This window comes from Xenopus laevis, chromosome 7L, assembly GCF_017654675.1.
Source record: "Xenopus laevis strain J_2021 chromosome 7L, Xenopus_laevis_v10.1, whole genome shotgun sequence".
Classification (NCBI taxonomy): Eukaryota; Metazoa; Chordata; class Amphibia; order Anura; family Pipidae; genus Xenopus; species Xenopus laevis.
Window position 1 is genome coordinate 135,839,345 of NC_054383.1, and position 22,792 is coordinate 135,862,136.

General features: G+C 45.1%; 1 protein-coding gene across 1 annotated transcript in view; it reads right to left on the minus strand.

The window, feature by feature from the left end:
• vwa5b1.L (von Willebrand factor A domain containing 5B1 L homeolog) overlaps window positions 1–22,792 on the minus strand; it is a 91,904-nt gene that overhangs the window by 3,345 nt on the left and 65,767 nt on the right. Inside the window, exons 14-21 of the mRNA XM_041569845.1 lie at window positions 21,253–21,425; window positions 13,957–14,194; window positions 7,131–7,439; window positions 4,405–4,542; window positions 4,023–4,151; window positions 2,658–2,732; window positions 324–393; window positions 127–244 (exon numbers count right to left, since the gene is read on the minus strand). Of these exons, the coding sequence (XP_041425779.1) occupies window positions 127–244; window positions 324–393; window positions 2,658–2,732; window positions 4,023–4,151; window positions 4,405–4,542; window positions 7,131–7,439; window positions 13,957–14,194; window positions 21,253–21,425 (1,250 nt within the window). The remainder of the gene's footprint in view (window positions 1–126; window positions 245–323; window positions 394–2,657; window positions 2,733–4,022; window positions 4,152–4,404; window positions 4,543–7,130; window positions 7,440–13,956; window positions 14,195–21,252; window positions 21,426–22,792) is intronic.

A 22,792-nucleotide genomic window follows, 5' to 3' on the forward strand; every position in this document is an offset into this window, starting at 1 on the left:
ACCAGGGCCACCTCCAAAATGTGGTGAGTGAAAATCATACTATAATCGGGGACCCCCATTTCAGTTTATCGGATTGCACCCGTGTCTCTAAATGAGCCCTTATATCTCATGTGACTCCCCAGCTACCAGAGGTAAGTAGTCGCTGTTCTTTTCGCCTTCGCTCTCCTCGCTGCCTTTCCCCGGAGACTTGATCATAAAACCTTTTGCAGCTCGAGTTAAAAGTCGGGTTTTGTTTAGGCTGAGCCTGCAGCGAGAAAAGAATGGACATATTGTATGTGGCACAGAGATTGGCTCACGTATGAACGGCACTGGTTGCCCCTTACCTGGCCGCAAAGAGGCTCTCTATGGATCTCTGGGAGTGCGCCGAGGAGACTGAGGGACTGCGTTGCGGAGCTGCAACAATAAAACACCTTGTTTGTTTGAGGCAGAAACAAGAGCCATGGTTATTATTACAGGTCAATATAAAGATTGTCTTATTAATGTTCTTTCCATTGCACAGTGCAGGTAATAACGTTATCTACTGAGACTGGACTATCCCACCATCAGCATAGGAAGGGCTTCTTAATTTTTTTTTTAACAATTCTTTTTATTAGGCAACAATATAATTACATACATCTTACATTTGTGAAATTGTTTTTCTGTTGCAAGTTTACAATAAAACTTCAAAAACCTTGGGGGCAAATTGACTAAGCGCTGAAGCGCCTAACGCTAGCGTCAATTCGCTAGCGTTGGGCATTTTCGTTACTTCGCAAATTCACTAACGAACGCTCCCTTACGCCTGCCGAATTTTCGCTACGGACGTAACTACGCAAATTCACTAACGCGCGCAGTGTATTGAACGCTACCTTTTACGCCAGACTTCCTTCGCCACCTCAGACCAGGCGAAGCGCAATAGAGTAGATAGGGATTGTTTCAAAAAAAGTTCACATTTTTTCAAAGTCCCAAAAAACGCTGGCGTTTTTTCTATATTATGGGTGATAGGCTGAAAAAGATGGAAACATTTTTGGGGCTCCCCTCCTTCCCCCCTACATTTCCTAACTCATGGCAACTTAACTATACAGTGGGCACATGTGTAGGGCAAAATAAAAAATTTTATTTGATGTTTTGAAGGTTTCCCAGGCTTGTGTAGTGATTCTACGTATTCCTCCATTGTAACTTCAATTTGGCGCCGTATGCAAATTAACCTTCGCTAGCGTAACTTCGCTTCACTTAGCGAATCAACGCTAGCGCAACTTCGCAACCTTACGCTACCCCTGTGCACAACTTCGGATTTTAGTGAATTTGCGGAGCGCTGGCGAAACTACGCCTGGCGAAGTGTGGCGAAGTTGCGCCTGGCGCAACTACGAATCTTAGTGAATTTGCCCCTTGGTTAAGTAATAATGTTTTTGGGTCCATCGGCAATGACATATCCGTCTTTACTCGCATCAATTGTATTAATCGCATGCCTCAATTGTAAATATCTGAAGGGCTTCTTGACTGCACGGGCAGTTTTGTTGCACCACTGCTCCCACTAAATATATTAAAGAGGTGGTTCACTTGTTCTAAGCAACTTTTCAATTGCCCTACATTTATTATTTTTATAGTTTTTGTATTATTTGCCTTCTTCTTCTGACTCTTTACCCTAGCAACCATGCATTGATTGGAATAAGAGACTGGAATATGAATAGGAGAGGCCTGAATAGAAAGATGAGGAATAAAAAGTAGCCATAACAATACATTTGTAGCCTTTGGGCTCTTACACACGGGCGGTTTTTCCTGCGCTCCCCTGAGTTGCACTTTCTTCCATTCAGCGCAGGAGTAGATGCACGCATGTAAGCGACAAATGCAGGTGGGATGAAGCATGTTGCATTTCGCCTGCATTCGGCGCATACATGTGTCTGTGTGAGTACAGCCCCCTTCACAATAATTGAGTGCGTCTACTCCTGCGCTCTCCTGCGGCTGAACGAAAGAAAGTGCAATGCAGGGGAGCGCAAGAAAAACCGCCCGTGTGTAAGAGCTCTAAGGCTACAAATATATTGTTATTGTTACTTTTTATTCCTCATCTTTCTATTCAGGCCTCTCCTATTCATATTCCAGTCTCTTATTCACATCAATGCATGGTTGCTAGGGGAATTTGGAACCTATTTAGACCCCAGAATATTAAAGGTGAAAAACCCCTTACTTCACACTAAAAGGGTTATTTACTAAAATCCGAATTTATCTCATTATTTGGATTTAAAAAAACCACAACCAAACTCCCATACCCGATTTTACCTTATTTATTATTAAAAACGCTCAATGTAATTGATTTGGTTAAAAACTCGATAAAACTCGATAAATTGGGCCCGAACTTTTTCAGGGTTTTTTTCCAGAATCAAAGATTTTGCCTTAAAAGTCTGAAATGGTCGGATTTTTGAGTTAATTCCAGCTCAGACCAGAAACTTCAAAAAAGGATAGAGACCTCTGCCATTGACTTATACACAACCTCGGCAGATCTGCGATGGCGGATTTTCAGATTCTGGCTTTTTGCTGCATCGGGCTGTAATAAACGGAGTTTAGTAAATAACCCCCTAAGTGTTTATAGTGGAACAAAAAACGTGTTTATAAAGCAAATAAAACAGAAAAGGGAGTGAAGACACTTTAGTGGGGCAATTCCTGTTTCGGAAGAAAACACCGACCTTGGGGGAAACTGCATCGCTCCCATCCGGAGGGCACCGGGGTGGTACAAGGGGATGTCGCAGCCTCGTCCACATCTGCAACGAAACACAAAATAACTGATTTCTGATTCCGTAACAGGTAACAGATCCAACATATAATATTCCAGTGTCTTTCAACACCATATTTTTGCTACTTTGCTTTACGACCCCTAATCCCTTTCATTCACAGAAACGTAATACGTAAAATGTTTAAATTCCAACACATTTCCCTAACGACCAAATCAACATTTTCCAACTCGCCCATTCCATTTTGCCCCAAATTCTGTCAAAATATTGTATCTGTAAAATATTTGTAATAATATTTAATACATGTATTTAATATTAATATTTAATAAATTATATTTAATAAATATGTGAAATATTTGTAAAACATGGCTCCCTGAAAAAGGACGGATTTCCTACAGCTGCACATCATGTGGTCCTGTTACATTACAGCATCTCATATTACCCTGAATTAAAGCTTATTTATACAAATTCTGTTCCGGTGGAAATGTATTTTAGCCTTTCCTGCCTGTTTATAAGGAATCTCAAACAAATTTGGTCCATATTTTAATGAAGTTTAAATTTGTATAAAGATACAGGACAGAAATGCGAGTGCAACAAGGGGCGCATAAGAATGCATTTCTGTCCTAGGGTCTGGCTGCACCCAGTACGGGCACCAGGTGTAGGCGGGTGCCATGAAGCTCTCCCCTTACTATCAACAGGACAGGCAAGAATTACAGGGCAGCAGTCAGACCGGGGTGTCTGGGGTCCACCAGGGCTACCATCTCAAGGACCCCACATTCTCCCAGTGGCTCTCACTCCAGTCGTGAGCTTCTCAAGGTGCCCAATGCCCCCCCCTTCTCCCTCCGCACATACCTTTAACTCTCTGCAATCAGCGAAGGGGTTGGTGGGAGTGCCCAGGGGGCTTGGGAGGACGAAACTAGGGGTAGGCAGAAGATTCACCTGCCTAGGGTACAACAATGAGGGGGTGCTGAACAGGTGCTTGTTGAAGGGCCCTCTGCCTACCCCTAGTCCATGTTTGCATACTCCCTGGTTCCCGGGTTTGCCGGAATGTCTCTTTTCTGCGAGGTGGCCACCTGGTTGCCATTGTCCTGCTGGCACAGATCCAGGCTCAGCCTGTGCCTGCTGGCTATCCCATCCGAATGACGCACAATTTTGGGGATGAGAGAATGAATACATAAATACAGAGGTGCCGAATACAGGCAACATTCTATTCCTTGGAGTGGCAGTTAATGTAGACCAGAAGGCCTTGTCTTCCACATGGTAAATGACCCCAGTTATTTCCTTTGGGATGAGGAAGAAACAGGTGCAATGGTTCCTTACTGTAAAATCGTTCCTCTGAGGATTCTGACGCACAGGTTGACTGAGAGCGCCCCAGGCCAATGGAGAATCCCCTCAGACGTCGGCTTCCCGAACTCAGACTGCGCTGGGAACCCTGCTTTAGGGCAGCACCTGGCAGGGAATGAGGGATCCTCCTCAGTCAGTGGGAGAGGCCTCCAGACAAAGACAGAGAGAGAGAGAGAGAGGACCAGACGAGAGACTGACAGTTAACACGACAGAAGGACAGGTCACAGGGGGTGTGGGACACAAATATGGGAGGTGGGGGGTAAATATAAATCATACGTATAACAGGGGAGGTTGGCATGCGCGGGTACAGGGGGGACATATCAATGTTAGAGAGGTACGAGCAGTGCCGGGGCAGTACCTGTGTTGGCATATTCAACCACACTGGGTAAGTAGGAGTTGCTGCTCAGATCTACAGGAACGAATGCCGTGTACTTGCTGATCACGTTACACGCTTTGCTGGCATTTATGGCGTTCAGCTGGAATCTGCGGCCCAAACCTGCAAGAGGGAAAAATACACGGAATGTGAGTCAATCCCTGGGGAGCCAGATGTGTCAGCGGCACCTCAAATTGTCCCATGGGAAAGTCTTTCTCTTCTGGCAAATAACAGCAGTCGTGCCTTGCTTTACAGCAAGATATACAGAGAGATTGCACTGGGTGCAAGTGCAAGAGCAATGTGTTGCCAGAGGAAAGGCAAAGTCAATACCAGTAGATGCTCAGGGAGTTGTACATGGGCCATCCTGAAACCCTTTACATTAGATCAATATGGCGTCCCACCTCATGCAGAGGTTATCAGAAGGGTAACACAACACTATGGCAACTCCCATCCCATGCATAGGTAATGAGGAGGCAAGTGGACTGGGGTGTACGGGGCTCACAACCCTAGTTGTAAAGTCCAATCGGCTCCTCCAAATGCTGCCACCCCTCCACCCGGTCCCTCTTGATCAGGGTTGGCGTTAGGGAGCGGGCCTGGCTCACGGGGGCTAGGGTTGCCACCCCTCTGGTTTTGAGAAGTCCGGTTTTCAGAAGGGCTGTCGGGGTCAAGACAGTCTGCCCATTTCCAAATAATGAAAACAGGGCAGGATCCCCCTTAGATTGACATGACGATCAGAAAATCGATGATCGCCATGTCATAGCCCCGCCCCATGACACATATCCCCCGCCCTGTGATTTCACAGCCCTGCCCCATTGCATCACTGAACCGCCCCTGTGATGTCACCACCCTGCCCCCTCCCCAGATCCACAGAAAGGTGACAACCCTAGTGGGGGCCATGGGGTCCACTAGGGCCAAGACCCACAAGGTTTTTTTTTTAGCAGTGTCCTGCCAGCCCAGTCCAACCCTGTGGGACCCCCTGTCCCATAAAATACCCACAGTTAGATTAAATGTCTTAACTACATTATACTGGGCCCACAGCAAATTCATTTTAGGACTCTCAAGATATCTAGAGGTTGAGCTGTTTTAACCAGGGACGCACTGAATCCAGGATACGGTTTGGGATTCGCCAGGATTTGGCCTTTTTTCAGCAGGAATCCTGAATCCTTCTGCCTGACAGAACCAAATTCGAATCCTAATTTGCATATACAAATTAGGGACAGGGAGGGAAATCGTATGACTTTTTGTCACAAAACAAGGAAGTAATAAAAAATGTTTTCCCCTTCCCACCCCTGCATATGCAAATTAGGATCTGGATTCGATTCGGCCGAATCATTTGCGAAGGATTTGTGGGTTCGGCCGAATCGAAAATAGTGGATTCGGCGCATCCCTGGTTTTAACCAATATTTGTTTAAACTGCTCATTTATTATGGCCTCATGGGACCTCCTGTGACTTCTGCTCCATTGTTTCTATAGTCAGAACCAGAGAACAGAAAAGGACAGACAATAGCAATTGCACAAAACTATAAACTGAATGAGGATGAGCAATGAATGGAAATTGGAAAGTTGCTTAGAAGCCGTTTTAGATGGAGTTCCCCTTTAAAACAAGTGTTTAATGCTTTGCCATGAGACAGGGAGGAGGTTTAAATGATTTAAAGGTCTCTGATATCTTGCTATGTGGGCCAGAAAGATTCATGTTGCACCTGCAGCCGCACAGTTAGCAACAGAACTCCGTGTGATATTTGAGTCATTCATTATCTCTATGAGTCACTCGCTTATTCCCCCACTGCCTCATCCCTGTCCCTTTAACACAGAGATGGAATAATGTTCTGCTCAAAGCTGAAATCTCTTTGTCTCTAACAATCGCTCCCAGTGAGGTGCGGAACGTATTCTGGGCCACAAAGCTTTCCGGATCTGTCTCTAAACACAGAAATTCCTCGGCCAGCAGGTGTCACATCTATGGGCACAAACCCAAACACTTTCATCAGCTTCCAGCTTTCTGGATTGACGTCACATCTTAAGTATATCAGTCTCCAGGCAGTCTCTCCCGAAGGAGCCCAGTCAGTCATTGATATTTCCTTATAGGAAGTATTTACACACCAGAAGGGCACCTGAGATTTAAATACCAGCCGTGTTTCTGGCCGCTGTTGTGTGGGTGTATCGTCTTTGGCTTTTAATAGGTTTCTGGGATTTGTAGTTCAGTAGTTCAGAGTACCACTGATTAGGTTCCGGACTGAGAATTAAAATAGGCCCTGGCATTTCAGGTACCCAATCAGCACACATAGAGGCCCAAACAGCCCCCACCAGCCCACTAAATACGGACTTTTTATGGGAGCTTATAGCAGCCCCTCTGGCATTTGCCAGAACCCACAGATTGCCAGTCCGGGCCTCCCACTGATATAAAAATTTAATATAACCATCTCTCTCTACTGTCATTATATTATTCTACTACTGCCCTGCTGCCACCACTTCTGGAATCAGCTTCTTTTATTACATGTGGGGGATGAAGCCTTAATCTGGTATGGGTTGTATTTGATGGACAAATTCTCTATGTATATAGGCAATAGGGACACCCCAATGCTTTCAGAAGTTTAGGTGGCAGTTTGCAAGTCTATAGGTCATAGGCCAACACAAAGTATTCTGTGCATTATAAAGTCATAGTAGAATTGTACAATGCACATAGCCATGCCCAGGGGCACTAGGTTACTCATTACCATGTTCAATTTCACACTCCCTCTCAGCCAGCTGCTCGAAGTCTCGTATAATGGACTTGGCTGCCAGGTGATGGAACGTCTCATTCCACAAATCACTTTCGTCGTCCTCTCTGTCCTCACGCTCTCTGAAAAGCTCATGGATATTGAAGGTGATCTCCCATTGCACCGGCTGGTTGCCCTTCAGCCCTCTCACCACCGCTTTGCACTGAGACTGGGATTGGGGGATCACGCCCTTTAACCCGGGACTCGCTTCAGAGACGGACTCCGCAGCAACTTCGGTTTCAAAGGTGAAACAAGGGTGATGGCAGTCTGTAAGAGAAGAGAGGAATATGGTCTCAACTTGGATTGACCAAGACTTTAATGTCACACATATAACGCCCCATACTGCATGGCTAATTATCACTTCATTCTGAATTAATTCCATGACTGCACCTAAATAATTTGCTAATTAGTCATGCATTACATAGATATAACATGAGAGCCACTCTAGACCCATCTTCTACCAATAGTCTGCCACTATGGACAAACCCTGTGCAACTGGGCAGCTCAGAACCCCAGGGCTACATGTTCCTTTCCAGTTGGTTGAGGGGGCCACCTACCCCACATGTACCAATGGGGTGTGATCATTTGATTTAAACCTACCTCACTCTGACGTCACTCTGATGACCCAAATTTATTGCTTTAAATGTCAGCTTTTAGGTCGAGTTCAAAAGAATGAAGAAGTTACGTGTAGTTCTATTCTACTACTTCATTCTCACGTATGTACAAATATTGGAACCTTACCCATTTTTATACAAAACAATATAAGCAATATATAGTGAATAAAGTACCCCCTCTTGTAAAATATAAGGATATTATAAGTTACCGAGGAGTTCCATGACCATATAAAAACACGAGGCCGAAGGCCGAGTGTTTTTATACAGGTCATGGAACTCCGAGGTAACTTATAATATCCTCATATTTTACAACTGGGGGTACTTTATTTATTATAATACACAAATTTCAGTGAGTCGTGACAGAAATGACATCAGAACTCACCGTTTATAACTGATGACATCAGAACTCACCGTTTATAAGGATATAATTTACAAGATATTCATAGCTTTTGTGTATTATATATATATATATACACAGTTACCCATTAATAATAGTACACCTGTTCGACCACTTTATCAGTGACCCATTTCCCAAAGAAGCCAGTCAAACCCACCGGAGCCAATCACAGGGAGCGGCAGAGAATCCATTATGAGCATCATTTACCTTAAAATAAATCTAAAACTCACTTAACTATACACTTAGTTTTGCAGTTGAAACCATATTCTCTTACTATTTGGCTGCTCTGTGGACTTCTGGGAGACAGCACCCTCATTGCTTAAAGTTGGCACAATGTTGTACTAATACAAAATTCTTTGGTTTAGTGCAGTTAAAACAATGGTTCCAGGCAGCTGGGTGGTTGCTCTCGGTTACTATATGGCTCAAATGTTACAACCGTAATAAGGGACTTGCTGATAGAGTTTTCAATGGATAGCCAAACTTTTCATGTGTTGCAGATGGACTAAAGGTGTTCAGCCAAACAAAAAAAGTTGGCCAACCAATGACTTGAGGTGGGCAGGTACCAGGTTACTGGTCAAACCAGAAATGCTAAGGCCATGTTCAGCTTTTCCACTAGTGATCCAGCCATCACTGGAGCAATTAGGCCTTTCTCTTGCATGGCACCATCTTTCCTTATTATATTGTTAATAGTGCTGCACTGTGATTGGTTACCTACTGGTCCCCTTAGTCAGGGTATGGCTTCATACTTTTACTAGACCTGAACCACTTTTCACTCAGAGCCACAATAGGGCTGATTTACTATGGACAGAGGTGCAAGTGCTGGATTTTCACCTCTTAGTTCACCTCTGTCCAGGGCTCTTCCACTTGCAGGCCCAGGCAGCACCAGGTCATAAGGCCTCTGTGAAGCATTTCAGATCCCAATATTAATGTGTCCAGAATGTCCCTGCTAATGGAGTCTTCTGCCAGAGAAGAAGTATATGGACTTTGCCTCCCCGTCACTAAACAATATGGTGTCACCCTCCTCAGATAACGCCTGAGAGACCTTGAGCACCATATCTTGTGCAGGCAAGAAGGCATAATGTGTACAATGTTTTAGTCATGATGATCCTGATGTAAGGATCAGCCCGGGACTCGAACCTTTATTTCCCAGATTCTGGACATTGTGTGTTCTTTTGAGCCACTGGGGGCTCTTTGAGGCTGATCCTTACCCTTGTGTGTCTTGTGTTTCATGTACCTGTCAGTTTCTAGTGTGTTCCTCCCCATTCTCCACCCACCTTGTTTACCCTCATGTGTTTCCCATTCCCAATTACCGTCCCTTTATTAACCCTGCCCTGAGCCTTGCTCAGGGCTGAGTCATTAATTGTAATTGTATCCTGTATCTGGTCGCTGTATCTTGTTCCAGTGATTCCTTACCTGTATCCCAAGCTCCTGGATTCCAAGCTCCTGTGTTGCCTTGTTCCAGCATTGTTTCCTTATCCTCACCTTCCTGGTAATTACCTTATTTTGAACTGTTCCTGTGTTATTTGCAAGCTCCAAGTAAACCTGCTTTATTTTCACCATGTCTGCCTCCCTTACCATCTATGGGTACACCCCTGGGCTTCCGCCATATCCTCTCCCAATGGAATGGCTATCCACTATCACAGCGGTTCCACGCTGTAACCCTTACAGAATGACTCAGCCAAACAAGAAGCCCTTGGGAAAGCCCTCCATGCTTTCTTGTCCCGATGTGGAACTACAACTCCCTTGGGGTGGGGAGAATGAGGCAAAAGTCAGCTCCCATTTCTGTGATGATGTCTATCAGGATTTTCTCTCTGACGATGACTGGGAGGATTCAGTCTTCGATGTGGGCTGGGAAGATTCAGATTCGAGCGAAGATGAGCTACAAACTGCTATCTTGCCTGTGTCTGGTCGTCCACCTCCAGTTTCTTGGCCTTTGAAATCCCCACCGCTGTCTGCTCCTGTTCCAGGGCCAGCTATGCCTCTGCAGTCTGCTCCTGTTCCAGCACCAGCCATCCCTCCGCAGTCTATTCCTGGGCCCTCTACCCCACAGCGGTCTGCTTCAGTTCCCGGTCCTGCTACCCCTCTGCAACAGCTACCTCCAGTCCTGGCCCAGCTTCTGCCTTGTCCTGTGCCCCCAGAAGAGGGGCTTCTGCCTTGTCCTGTGCCCCCAGAAGAGGGGCTTCTGCCTGATCCTGTGCCCCCAGAAGTGGGGCTTCTGCCTGATCCTGTGCCCCCAGAAGTGGGGCTTCTGCCTTGTCCTGTGCCCCCAGAAGAGGGGCTTCTGCCTTGTCCTGTGCCCCCAGAAGAGGGGCTTCTGTCATGTTCTGTGCCTCCCAAAATGGGGCTTCTGCCGTGCCTAGTACCCCCAAGAGATGAGGCTTCGCAGCAGCATCGGCTACCCAAGTGTCCAGCTGGACCTTCCCGACGACTGGCTCCCAACTGGCTGTCTGCTGTGCCGGCTTCCCAGCCTGTCCTGTCTGCTGTGCCGGCTTCCCAGCCTGTCCTGTCTGCTGTGCCGGCTTCCCAGCCTGTCCTGTCTGCTGTGCCGGCTTCTCAGCAGCTGCCTCCAGTGCCGGTCCCCCAGCAGCTGCCTCTTGCTCCAGTGCCGGCTCCCCGAAAGCATTCTCTTGCTCCAGTGCCGGTCCCCCAGCAGCTGCCTCTTGCTCCAGTGCCGGTCCCCCAGCAGCTGCCTCTTGTTCCAATGCCAGGCCCCCAGCAGCTGCCTCCTGTGCCGGCTCTCCGAAAGCTGCCTGTTCCTGTGCCGGCTCCCCGAAAGCTGTCTCTGTCAATTTCCATGTCTCCCATTACGTTTTCAGCTCCAGTTCCTACAGTCCAGTCTGCAGCTCCTGTGTCTGCAGCTCCTGTGCCAGTGGTCCCGCCTGCAGCTCCTGTGCCAGTGGTCCCGCCTGCAGCTCCTGTGCCAGTGGTCCCGCCTGCAGCTCCTGTGCCAGTGGTCCCGCCTGCAGCTCCTGTGCCAGTGGTCCCGCCTGCAGCTCCTGTTGCCAGTGGTCCCGCCTGCAGCTCCTGTGCCAGTGGTCCCGCCTGCAGCTCCTGTGCCAGTGGTCCCGCCTGCAGCTCCTGTGCCAGCAGCCTTGCCGCTTCCAGCCTCTGTGCCAGCAGCCTTGCCGCTTCCAGCCTCTGTGCCAACAGCCTTGCTGGGTTCAGCCTGTGAGGACCTGTGTACCATGGCCTCTGGGCCCACGGACAAATCTACTTCTAGACCTGCCATTCCTGCTGCAGGATCTGATAGTTCTGGTGCTCCAGAGTCTACCAGTCTTGTTGCTATTCGTGGTGGTCTTCCTGTTGTCCTGGGCAATCCGCCACCTGTAATGGGTGCCTCTGCTGGTCCGCCACCTGTAATGGGTGCCTCTGCTGGTCCGCCGCCTGTAATGGGTGCCTTGGCTGGTTCTTCTGCTATGCAGGCTGACTCTGGCCATCCATCTGATCTGGCTCCTGACCCTGGCGACTTCTCTGATCTGGCTCCTGACTCTGGCCATCCATCTGATCTGGCTCCTGACTCTGGCGACTTCTCTGATCTGGCTTCCGACCCTGGCGGCTCTCCAGCCTTTGACCCTGGCGGCTCTCCAGCCTTTGACCCTGGCGGCTCTCCAGCCTTTGACCCTGGCGGCTCTCCAGCCTTTGACCCTGGCAAACTTTTGTCCCCATCTCCAGTCATTGGACTAAAAAGGATGGGGGTCTTTCGTTGGGTCGCCCGGAGGTGGACCCTTAAGGAGGGGGTACTGTAAGGATCAGCCCGGGACTCGAACCTTTATTTCCCAGATTCTGGACATTGTGTGTTCTTTTGAGCCACTGGGGGCTCTTTGAGGCTGATCCTTACCCTTGTGTGTCTTGTGTTTCATGTACCTGTCAGTTTCTAGTGTGTTCCTCCCCATTCTCCACCCACCTTGTTTACCCTCATGTGTTTCCCATTCCCAATTACCGTCCCTTTATTAACCCTGCCCTGAGCCTTGCTCAGGGCTGAGTCATTGATTGTAATCGTATCCTGTATTTGGTTGCTGTATCTTGTTCCAGTGATTCCTTACCTGTATCCCAAGCTCCTGGATTCCAAGCTCCTGTGTTGCCTTGTTCCAGCATTGTTTCCTTATCCTCACCTTCCTGGTAATTATCTTATTTTGAACTGTTCCTGTGTTATTTGCAAGCTCCAAGTAAACCTGCTTTATTTTCACCATGTCTGCCTCCCTTACCATCTATGGGTACACCCCTGGGCTTCCGCCATATCCTCTCCCAATGGAATGGCTATCCACTATCACAGCGGTTCCACGCTGTAACCCTTACACCTGAAGAGGAAGCCCTTAGTGATCATCCCATGGTGTTTTCTGGTGGAGCTTTTGGACACTGGGCTCAGAGGTTGTTTCTATGTCTATGGATGACAGTCGCATTTGACTGCCATCTGTCTGTTTTGCAGTTTCATCTACAACTACCAGGCCTGCCCAGCAAAGTGGTAATGACCCCCTTCTATGAAGACCTCCTTTCTAATGGTCAGAACGGGTGACACAGTTTCCATAAAACTTGGAAGTTCACCCGTGTCTCCTCATTCTCATACAAACACCATCCCCTGCCCCCAACAATTAGTTCATAAAGGGAAGAATTAACTTTATAGTAATAGGTGTGGCTGAAACCAGTGGTCAATATGGAAAGTTTAGCCAGTTCTTTTTTTAAAAGAAAGGGGAACTGAAATGTCTCAAAAATTCTCCCAAACTGTAGTGGATACACAATAAATGGTCTTTAGACGGTTATGGGACTGATTCTGTTTATTTTCCCAATTGTTTTTCTTCTTACTATTTACAGTAACTTCATGTTTATAATTGTAATCAAATCAATATTAGATGCCACGAGGGGGAACATTCAGTGAAAACCAGTATCGAGAATCAGTTGTGAAAACCTTCTCTGGACAGTTTTGGGAGATGGCATTGCTGCAAAGGCTTTAGAGAAATCTAAAAGCAGCCCTAGTACAGCTTTTTATAGATAGACCACAAAGCCTTGAGACTAATGTCACACATGGCCAGTGGAAAACCCCCACATCCCCTGCAACTGCCACCTGTGGCTTCCACTGAATTTCATCAGAGCCCCCCAAAAGTGCAAGTGAGCACATTCACACAGTCCTTGTAGAACATTAACCAAAGGCTTTGTGACACTAGGCCTTAGGGTATGTTTTCTTCATTTATCTAACAAGATCAGATTTATTGTTTTGGGTAAGGGAAGGTTAAATCCAGGGTCACCATCAGGGGGGGGGTCCAAGATTCTTGAAAAGTGGGGTCTTCTGGGGAGTGATCAAAGTTTCTTCAGATTGTGTCTTTTTGTCCCACTGGGATTTATTCTACTTGTTGGCAGGAAGGTCTAGGGGCCCAGGTGACCAGTAGTTTAATGATTAGGGCCCTCTGTTGATGGGGAGGGCCCTGCTAACTTAGAAATATGTGGCCCCATGGTGGTGGCCCAGGAAACAACTGCAGCCAAGTCTGGACTGGGAGTCAAAATAGGCCCTGGCATTCCTAGTACCCAGAGGCCCAAGCAGCCCAATAAATAATAACTATGTGATCTATGGTATCATACAGCAGCATTTGCCAGAACCGACAGATTGCCAGTCTGGGCCTGCCTACGGCAAAACCTATTTAATATCCACTATAGTTTGGTAGATTCTTTTTTTGCATCTATTGGGTGCTTGGAGCCAAGGCTCGTTTGGGACCACTGGTTAGAACCTTCACAGTTAGTATGGAACACAAAGTCATGCATGGAGCCTTGCAGATCATCTCACCAAGGTCCCCCGGGCTGCTGAAGGGTTGACTGTCAGAAGAAGATTTCAGGGAGAGAGAGGTGTCCTGCTGGGTGGCCGGTCGTCCTGTGCCGGCGGCTTGGAGACTCTCATGAATCAGTTGGGGGGAGAAGCCATCGTGGCAGAATGAGAGACAGCTTTGCTGAAGCAGGGATGGACGCCTGGCACCCTCACCCCTAATTTTTGTTGTGCTGACAAATGGGCTGACAGATAGGGATGACTGATGGAATCCAGAAAATGGATAGAGGAGGGGGTGAGGGAGAAAAAAAGGGGAGGACCATTATTCTCTTATAATTACTGGTGAACCTCTTCATCCCACTTCTGATGCTAAAATGTGACACTGTCCCTGATTATCACTGGAGTCTGAATGTGTCTCATGTGTCTAATTTATCTGTTTCTGGTTAGAGATGACAACATAATAAATTAAATGCAGTCGTAAAAGGAACAATATCTTTTCACCCTACCTTTTAAACCCCATGTTGTCAATTTTAATATCTAAATCGATTTTTTAATTCAGAAATGTTAAAAATACAATTGAGTGCAATTTAGATGGGGTTTAAATGTGAAAACGATATCTTCATTGTATCATCACTAACCGTAACAACGAGCGATATTTTTTCTGGTCTGGGAATGATTGTTGGATCATAAGACTTTCCAGATAACGTTATTATTAGCAGAAACATCAAGAAACCCCTGAGGATAAACAGGTAACAAATACAACTCCCGGCACCAGTAATTATAAAAATAAAGGAAAGGAGAGCGCAACATTGTGGCCTTATCTTTACAAACGATAAAAGAACAAAAGATTTTGCTCTCTTATTTCTAAAAACAAACCCACAATCTGCACCGATCTTTCCGTTATTTAGTGCGTTTGCTCACCATGAATTGGAAACACACACATACATATATATAAATAGTCAGTCACACTAAACCCGATACAGTCAGCACTTACGAATCCAACTTAAAGGCATTATTTGTTGCACATTTTGGAACGGCGCCAGTTAAAGGTAAAAAAAAACAACACTAAAATGGGAAAACAACAGGCAACGTCACAATATAAATTCATAGTAATGTCATTGAGAATTGTTTTGGAAACAAAAGACCTAAACACTGTTTAATCACACGCTATTGATATTGTTACTCCTTTAATAAAGGTGAATAACGGTGAATAACGAGAGCGGGTGCTGCAACCACATCATGGACAGTTAAGTACAGAATGAAGGAGAGTCACATAGACGGCCATTATAGGCTATATAATGCCTCTCAGTTGTTCGTAGACTATATGATGTCTTTCTCTAAGTTATTTGTAGACTGTATAATGTCTCTATCTCAGTTTGTAAACTATATACTGCCTCTCTTAGTTACTCGTATGGTTTCCACTACCACCTCTATGCTGACGATACTCAGATCTATCTCTCATCTCCTGATCTCAACCCAGAACTCCTAACTCGCGTCTCCTCCTGCCTGTCCTCTATCTCTACCTGGATGTCGCAACGCTACCATAAATTAAACCTCTCTAAAACTGAAATGGTTCTCTTTCCTCCAACTAACACCAGTAACATATCAGAAGTATCCATCATAGTTAACAATTCCACTATCACTCCCTCTCCCCAGGCCCGGTGCCTTGGGGTTATCCTAGATTCTGTCCTGTCATTCACTCCTCATATCCAGTCACTTATTAAATCATGTCACTTCCACCTAAGGAACATATCCAAAATACCATCATTTATCACCCAAGATGCTGCCAAAATTCTTATTCACTCTCTTATCATATCACATCTAGACTACTGTAACTCTCTTTTAATTGGCCTCCCCCTCCAGAGACTGTCAGCTCTCCAGTCCATAATGAACACTGCTACGAGGCTCATACACCTCAGCAACCGCTCCTCCTCTGCCTCACCATTCTGTCAATCCCTGCACTGGCTTCCGTTACCTTTCAGAATCAAATTCAAATTAATGACACTGACTTTCAAAGCACTTCATAACTCTGCCCGACCCTACATCTCTGAACTCATCTCTATATACTCACCCACTCGCTTACTACGCTCCTCTACTGACCTGCTACTCAACTCTTCTCTCATTACCTCCTCACATGCTCACATTCAAGACTTTGCAAGGGCTGCACCCCTCCTCTGGAACGCTCTCCCACGGTCTGTCCCACTTTCTCCCAACCTTTCTGCTTTCAAAAAATCCCTGAAAACGCACTTCTTTCGAGAAGCCTCCCCTCACTCTGCTTAACTACCAAACGCAACACCACATACAATACCACATTTCTCACCCACTTACTTCGATCTTGCCCACTCCCACACCTTGTGTATTACTCCCTTCCCTTTAGACTGTATGCCTATGCATAGGGCCTTCCTCACCTTTTGTACCTGTATTGATTGTGATGTTTGTTACTCCATATATTCTATATATGTAATTCCTGTGATGTAGTTGTATAATCACATTTACTTTACAGTGCTACGCAATATGTTGGCGCTATATAAATACATGTTAATAATAATAATAATAATAATAAATTCATAGACAATATACTGTCTCTCAGTTATCCTTAGACTTTATAATGTCTCTCTCTCAGTTATTTGTAGACTATATACTGACTCTCTCTGTTATTTGTAGACTATATACTGTCTCTCTCTCAGTTATTTGTAGACTATATACTGACTCTCTCTGTTATTTGTAGACTATATACTGTCTCTCTCTCAGTTATTTGTAGACTATATAATGTTTCTCAGTTGTTCGTAGACTAATTAATGCCTCTATCAGTTAATCATAAACTGTATAATTTCTACCTCTCAAATATTCATAGACTGTCTAATGTCACTCTCACTCAGTTATTTGTAGACTGTATAATGTCTCACTCTCTGTTATTTGTAGACTATATAATGCCGTATTCTCTCTTAGTTATTCATAGACTATAATGTTTCTCTTAGTTATTTGAAGACTATATAATGTCTCTCTCAGTTATTCATAAACTGTATAATGTCTCTCTCTCAGTTACTTGTAGAGTGTATAATGCAGCTTTCATTTATTTGTAGACTACATAATATCTTTCTCTCAGTTATTTGAAGACTATATAATGTTTCTTTCAGTTAATCGTAGACTATATAATGTCTCTCTCAGTTATTTATAAACTGTATAATGTCTCTCTCTCAGTTATTAGTAGACTGTTTAATGCCTCTCTCTTAGTTATTCGTAGAGTGTATAATGTCTCTCTCTTAGTTATTTGCAGACTACATAATGTTTCTCTCTTTCAGTTAATCGTAGACTATATAATGTCCCTCTCAGTTATTTATAAACTGTATCATATCACTCACTTATTCATAAACTGTATAATGTCTTTCTCTATTATTCGTCGAGTGTATAATGATCTCTCTCGGTTATTCCTAGACTGTATGATGCTGCTTTCAGTTATTTGTAGGCCATTCATAGACTACATAATGTCTCACTCTCTCAATTATTTGTAGACTGTATTATGCCTCTCTCAGTTAGAAGTGAACCAGTAGAAGTTATTCTCTGTATTGTGGGTATAAAAAGTTAAAACTACTTGGGGTATAAGCCCCAGGGGTTCCAGGACAGCCCCCGAGGCAGGTAAAGAAATATTTTGGTCCGGTAGTGTATACAAAGGGCCCAATACACTGATCACTGAGAGCGAGGAGAACAATTCTTATAAGTGTGACAAACTGAAATCTCCATTAACTATTACATGACCCTCTGTGGGCATCTCACGTTTTCTTTGCTTGTTTTCTATATACACTGTATGGTCAGAGCTGGGATTTCTCTGCAGACTCAGCTCTACTGGTAGGTTAAAATTGTATAGGTTTTTTGCCACAGTCGTTCTCATTTGTAAATATAAGTGGCCTGTGACAATGTATCTATCCATTTGCAGTAATAGGATATATATATATATATATATATATCTGTATCTATGGCCCCATCTTTAAACTCTTAAGACTGCAGAGGTCGTTATTAATTTAAGGAATAGAGCGGGTCTGTAATATTTAATGGACTGCAGGAGGCACGTGGACTCTACATGTGAACCATCCTAGAATTAACCTACATAATGGAAACTCATAAAGTAGACCACTAGTAATGGGGGAGGTCATATGAATGCCATTTGGCCAGGGAAAGATTGTCAGTATTTTGGAGATCTAAGCGACTGTGATGGTCTGTGGATGTGATGTAATAGCAAAGTGCATATGCATTATATACCCCGGAGAGGCTGGTGGGCTCTGTTAGACACCATGAGGGGCCACTAATGTTCCTAGTGTACATTTACGGCCAACAAATCTTTAGTTTTATACTGATCAGATTTCTTCAAACACCCCACTGGAGGCTCCTACTATTGATACCCATCTAATGTCTACTGACATCCCATGATGCTCTTGGTTGGCCTCCAATTCCTGGTTTAGTGAGCGATTCTATCTCAGTGCATAGGTGCCGCGGTTGGGAAGGGTGCAAGTTTATTTTATATTATACTGTATATATCAATAAGTTCCGTATCCTCATCATGACTCAGTCCATATGGGGGAGAGGGGCTCAAGTTCAATGGAGTTGACGTTAACCCTCTTGGTGAAGGGTCTAGTAGGGTTTACGTTCTGGATATCTGGAAACATTGCTCAATGAGATGCATTCAGTTCTTTATCCTGTTGCTATGGAGATGCAGAATAAGGGTCTGCTTATCAGTTTTCCCTACAAGGTCCCATTCCTCCAGCTCTATTCAGTAACTGTGACAACGGAGATGTGTCCGGCCAGAGATAAGTACCATTGACAAAGACGCCATCGATCCAGGAGCGGCATCGTCTCATTGGTTCTCCACAAGCTCAGATTCATCTGGGAGTCGATAGCGATTAAGTTAATAGAACAAAAGAGCTTAACGAACTTCAGTATGCAAAATTAAATTGCACCTATCGACAGCAACGGAGGGGGGGGTGGAGAAACTGTGGCGAGCCAAGCCAAGTGTCATTAACGCTTTGGAAGCAGAAGAGACAAGACAAATATCATTATTAGGCTAATTCATTACCGCCAGTTACTGGGTGACAGATTGCTTGTCCTTTATCCTGTTCCTGGGGAAGGAGCCGACGAGCTGGGAATCCCCACATCTACATATGGAGATCAGATAAAATTATTACTATTAACCGTAGGGGGCTCATTAGTCATTATACCCCATGCCCAAGGCAAACTATAATAACATCCACTTTATGGATCTGTGGGGGCAGTAAAAGTTCCTGGGATTTATGTAGAGCAGGGGTCCCAAACCGCCGGATTGGACGCTGGTGCTCTAGAATTGGAAGCTGACCCAGCTTACATTTCATGCTGAGTGTTAACAGGTGACTAATGGAGCATGGCATGAGCAGCTGTTGCTGCTGGATCACCCGCTATTCTGCCAGCTGCCATTTGGCTATACCAGGCATGGATCATCTTGCCCTGCTGATCCAATCCTCCTATAATCACTACTGGCACAGGTTGGCCCTATAATGACCATCTGCTTTGGTCTGGTTGGCACAGGGGTGCTGCCATGGCTGAATCATCTTGCCCAGCCAATGCCCAAGGGCCCAACAGGAGCCAAATAGGAGTGTCATTGGTGATTGTAGGACTAGATGGAGTCTTCTGCTGCTATTTGCTATAGATTTTATGGGGAACAGGTGTGTCTCAGTGTGCCAGATGCTTCACTTGTTCCCCAGCCATAAACACTACGACTCTATTGCCCAGATGACATTAATGTTGGTTAGCCAGTGAGAGAAATTCAGGGATTTGTTGAGTACAGATCTGTGAATACAACGTTCTATAGGGAGGGGGGGGGGCAGCAGTGAGGGATTGTTGCTGTATTTGATGCTAATCAAGGCAGAATTGGAAGCCGAATAGACTTGCAGCAATATTGAGCCTATTCCCATGGCAGGACTGGCTGTGATAGGATTAGCCCAGAGCCCAACAAACAGAGTGAGAAAATGGGGAGAGGGACGGAGTAAAGGATGGAGAGATACGGGGAGGAGGGCTGCTGGCAACTACATGTTATCACTAAGAGATGTGATATTTAGAGTAGAGCAATCATAGCAAGCTGGTTTTTTTTACTAGATAAATAATGCAGGAGAACCCAGGGGGTTTACACTATGACGTAAATATGTGGAGGTCGTACATGGGTTAATATATGCTCTTTTATCAGTAGCTTTTAAAGTGAATGACAGCTACATACAGTTCCCCCATTCCACTGATGTTGACAAGCTGAAGACCATCAGGGGGTGCTGGGAGATGTAGTTTGACAGCAGCAGAAGGGCAACAGGTTGGGTGATCCTTTCTCAGCAATAAATGGGTCAGATCTACTGTTTACACTATCTGTGCAGCCACTGGGACAGAATGCTCTGTTATACAGATAGCTAGAATCTCAGCTGCCATAAAGCAGGACTGCTGCTTACAATGGGGATCAGATAGGATCTGTGCAGCCACTGGGACAGAATGTTCTGTTATACAGATAGCTAGAATCTCAGCTGCCATAAAGCAGGACAGGACTGCTGCTTACAATGGGGATCAGATAGGATCTACAATGGTTTCAATACAATATCCCTTTCAACAGACACTCATAAGCACATGCACATGCACAGTATTCAAAATTATTTGATATTATAAAGATCTAATTGATTTTTTTTTTCTCCCCCAGCTCCCTTTATAAACAGAGCAATAGGTTCAGCATTCTTTATCTCCCTTTGAACCAAACCCCCCCCCCTTTCCTAAGTTTTAGCCATTGAGCAGCTCATTATCAGAGGCTTCTCAGTGGACTGCTAATTCTTTTATCCGTTTTCCTCTGCTCGGCAGAACCAGGAAGAGCTAAAGTGAAGCTGTTTGCCTTTTCTAGTTTAGTGCCAGAAATAAAAAAAAAAAAATAGATATTTCTTAATTAAAACAAAGGGCACACAGTATGTTCAGCACAAGCCCCTCTAACAGTGAAACGCTATCCACCCAGATGGGCTCCCCTTGACCTGGGACAGTGACCCTGTTAGAGAGATTGAGTCTGGAATCATAGATGGTGGGGATTGGGGGAAATTGCCCTCTAATCACATCCTGATTCACTGCCCTGATTCAGTTGCCCCATCCTGAGACTTCAGCGATTGACAAGCAATAAAAAGCAACCTGAATCTACAATGAGCCTGCCCAGCTTGCAGGTAACGGCCCTTTAAATAAATGTCAGCAGAATCCCTTTTAAAAAGGATCACATCTTCATTATATGAAATGAACCAGGTTAATTCAAAGGCTTTGATTTGATTGTCTCCCGGCCGGTACCTGAACTTCACTGGCGTCTGTTTGATCCACACAACTGAGTTCTTGGATTTGGACGGTGCAGAGCGGACTCCTTTCCTGGGCCGTAATGGGATCGCTGGGGGTGTGAGACTTGGGACGAGGCTCGTGGTCGGCAATCTGACTGGTGCTGTAAGCTCTGCGCTGAAACGCCGAATCTGATGTTTCAAGAACAGAGTGAAACCCAATAAGCTTTCAACATATACTGCCCTGTATTGTTATCCTTTGTTACCACTGAGCCGAAAATGTAAAAATCTGATATCTGCATTAAGACATTAGTGATGCACCCAATCCACAATTTTGGATTCAGCCAAATCCTTCGTGAAAGATTCGGCCAAATACCGAATCTGAATCCTGATTTGCATATGCAAATTAGGGGTGGGGAGGTGAAAAAAAATTTACTTCCTTGTTTTGTGACAAAAAGTCATACGATTTGCCGCTCCACCCCTGATTTGTATATGCAAATCCCACTCCCAATTTGCATATGTGAATAATATACCACATGCAAATTATGATTCAGATTCGGTACGGCCAGGCAGAAGGATTCAGCTGAATCCGAATCCTGCTGAAAAATGCAGAATCCTGGCCGAATCCCGAACCGAATCTTGGATTTGGTGCATCCCTACTTGACTTACACATTTAAGGCCAAATTGGGGATGTTCACGCTGGAGAAGAGGCGCTTAAGGGGTGATATGATAACTATGTATAAATATACAAGGGGATCATATAATAATCTCTCTAATGATTTATTTACCAGTAGGTCTTTCCAGCTGACACAGGGTCACCCATTCCGATTAGAAGAAAAGAGGTTCCAGCTAAATATTGGGAAGGTGTTTGTTACAGTGAGAGCTGCGAAGATGTGGAATTGTCTCCCTGAATCAGTGGTACATGCTGATACATTAGATAGGTATAAGGAAGGGTCGGATGCTTTATTCACCAGTAGCTCCTCCCAGCAGACAGGAGGGAGCCAATGAGATTAGAGGAGGGAAAGGGGTGTTACAGGGAGAGCTGGGAAGTGAATCAGGGGTACAGGCTGATACATTAGATAGGTATAAGGAAGGGTCGGATGCTTTATTCACCAGTAGCTCCTCCCAGCAGACAGGAGGGAGCCAATGAGATTAGAGGAGGGAAAGGGGTGTTACAGGGAGAGCTGGGAAGTGAATCAGGGGTACAGGCTGATACATTAGATAGGTATAAGAAGGGGTTGGATGGTGTTTAGCAAGTGAGGGAATACAGGGATATGGGAGATAGTTTATAGTACAAGTTGATTCAGGGACTGGTCCAGCTTGGAGTCAGGAAGGAATTTTTCCCCTCTGAGGCAAATTGAAGAGGCTTCAACAGGGTTTTTCGTCTTCCTCTGGATCGACTGGCAGTTAGGCAGGTTATAGACTTAAGGTTGAACTTGATGGACGTGTGTCTTTTCAACCTAACTTACTATGTAGCCAGACTTATGCTATAGTGGTACAGCAGGCTATACCAGGCTATTATCTCTGCAGCCAGTTGTTCAGTTCATAACTAAAGTAAG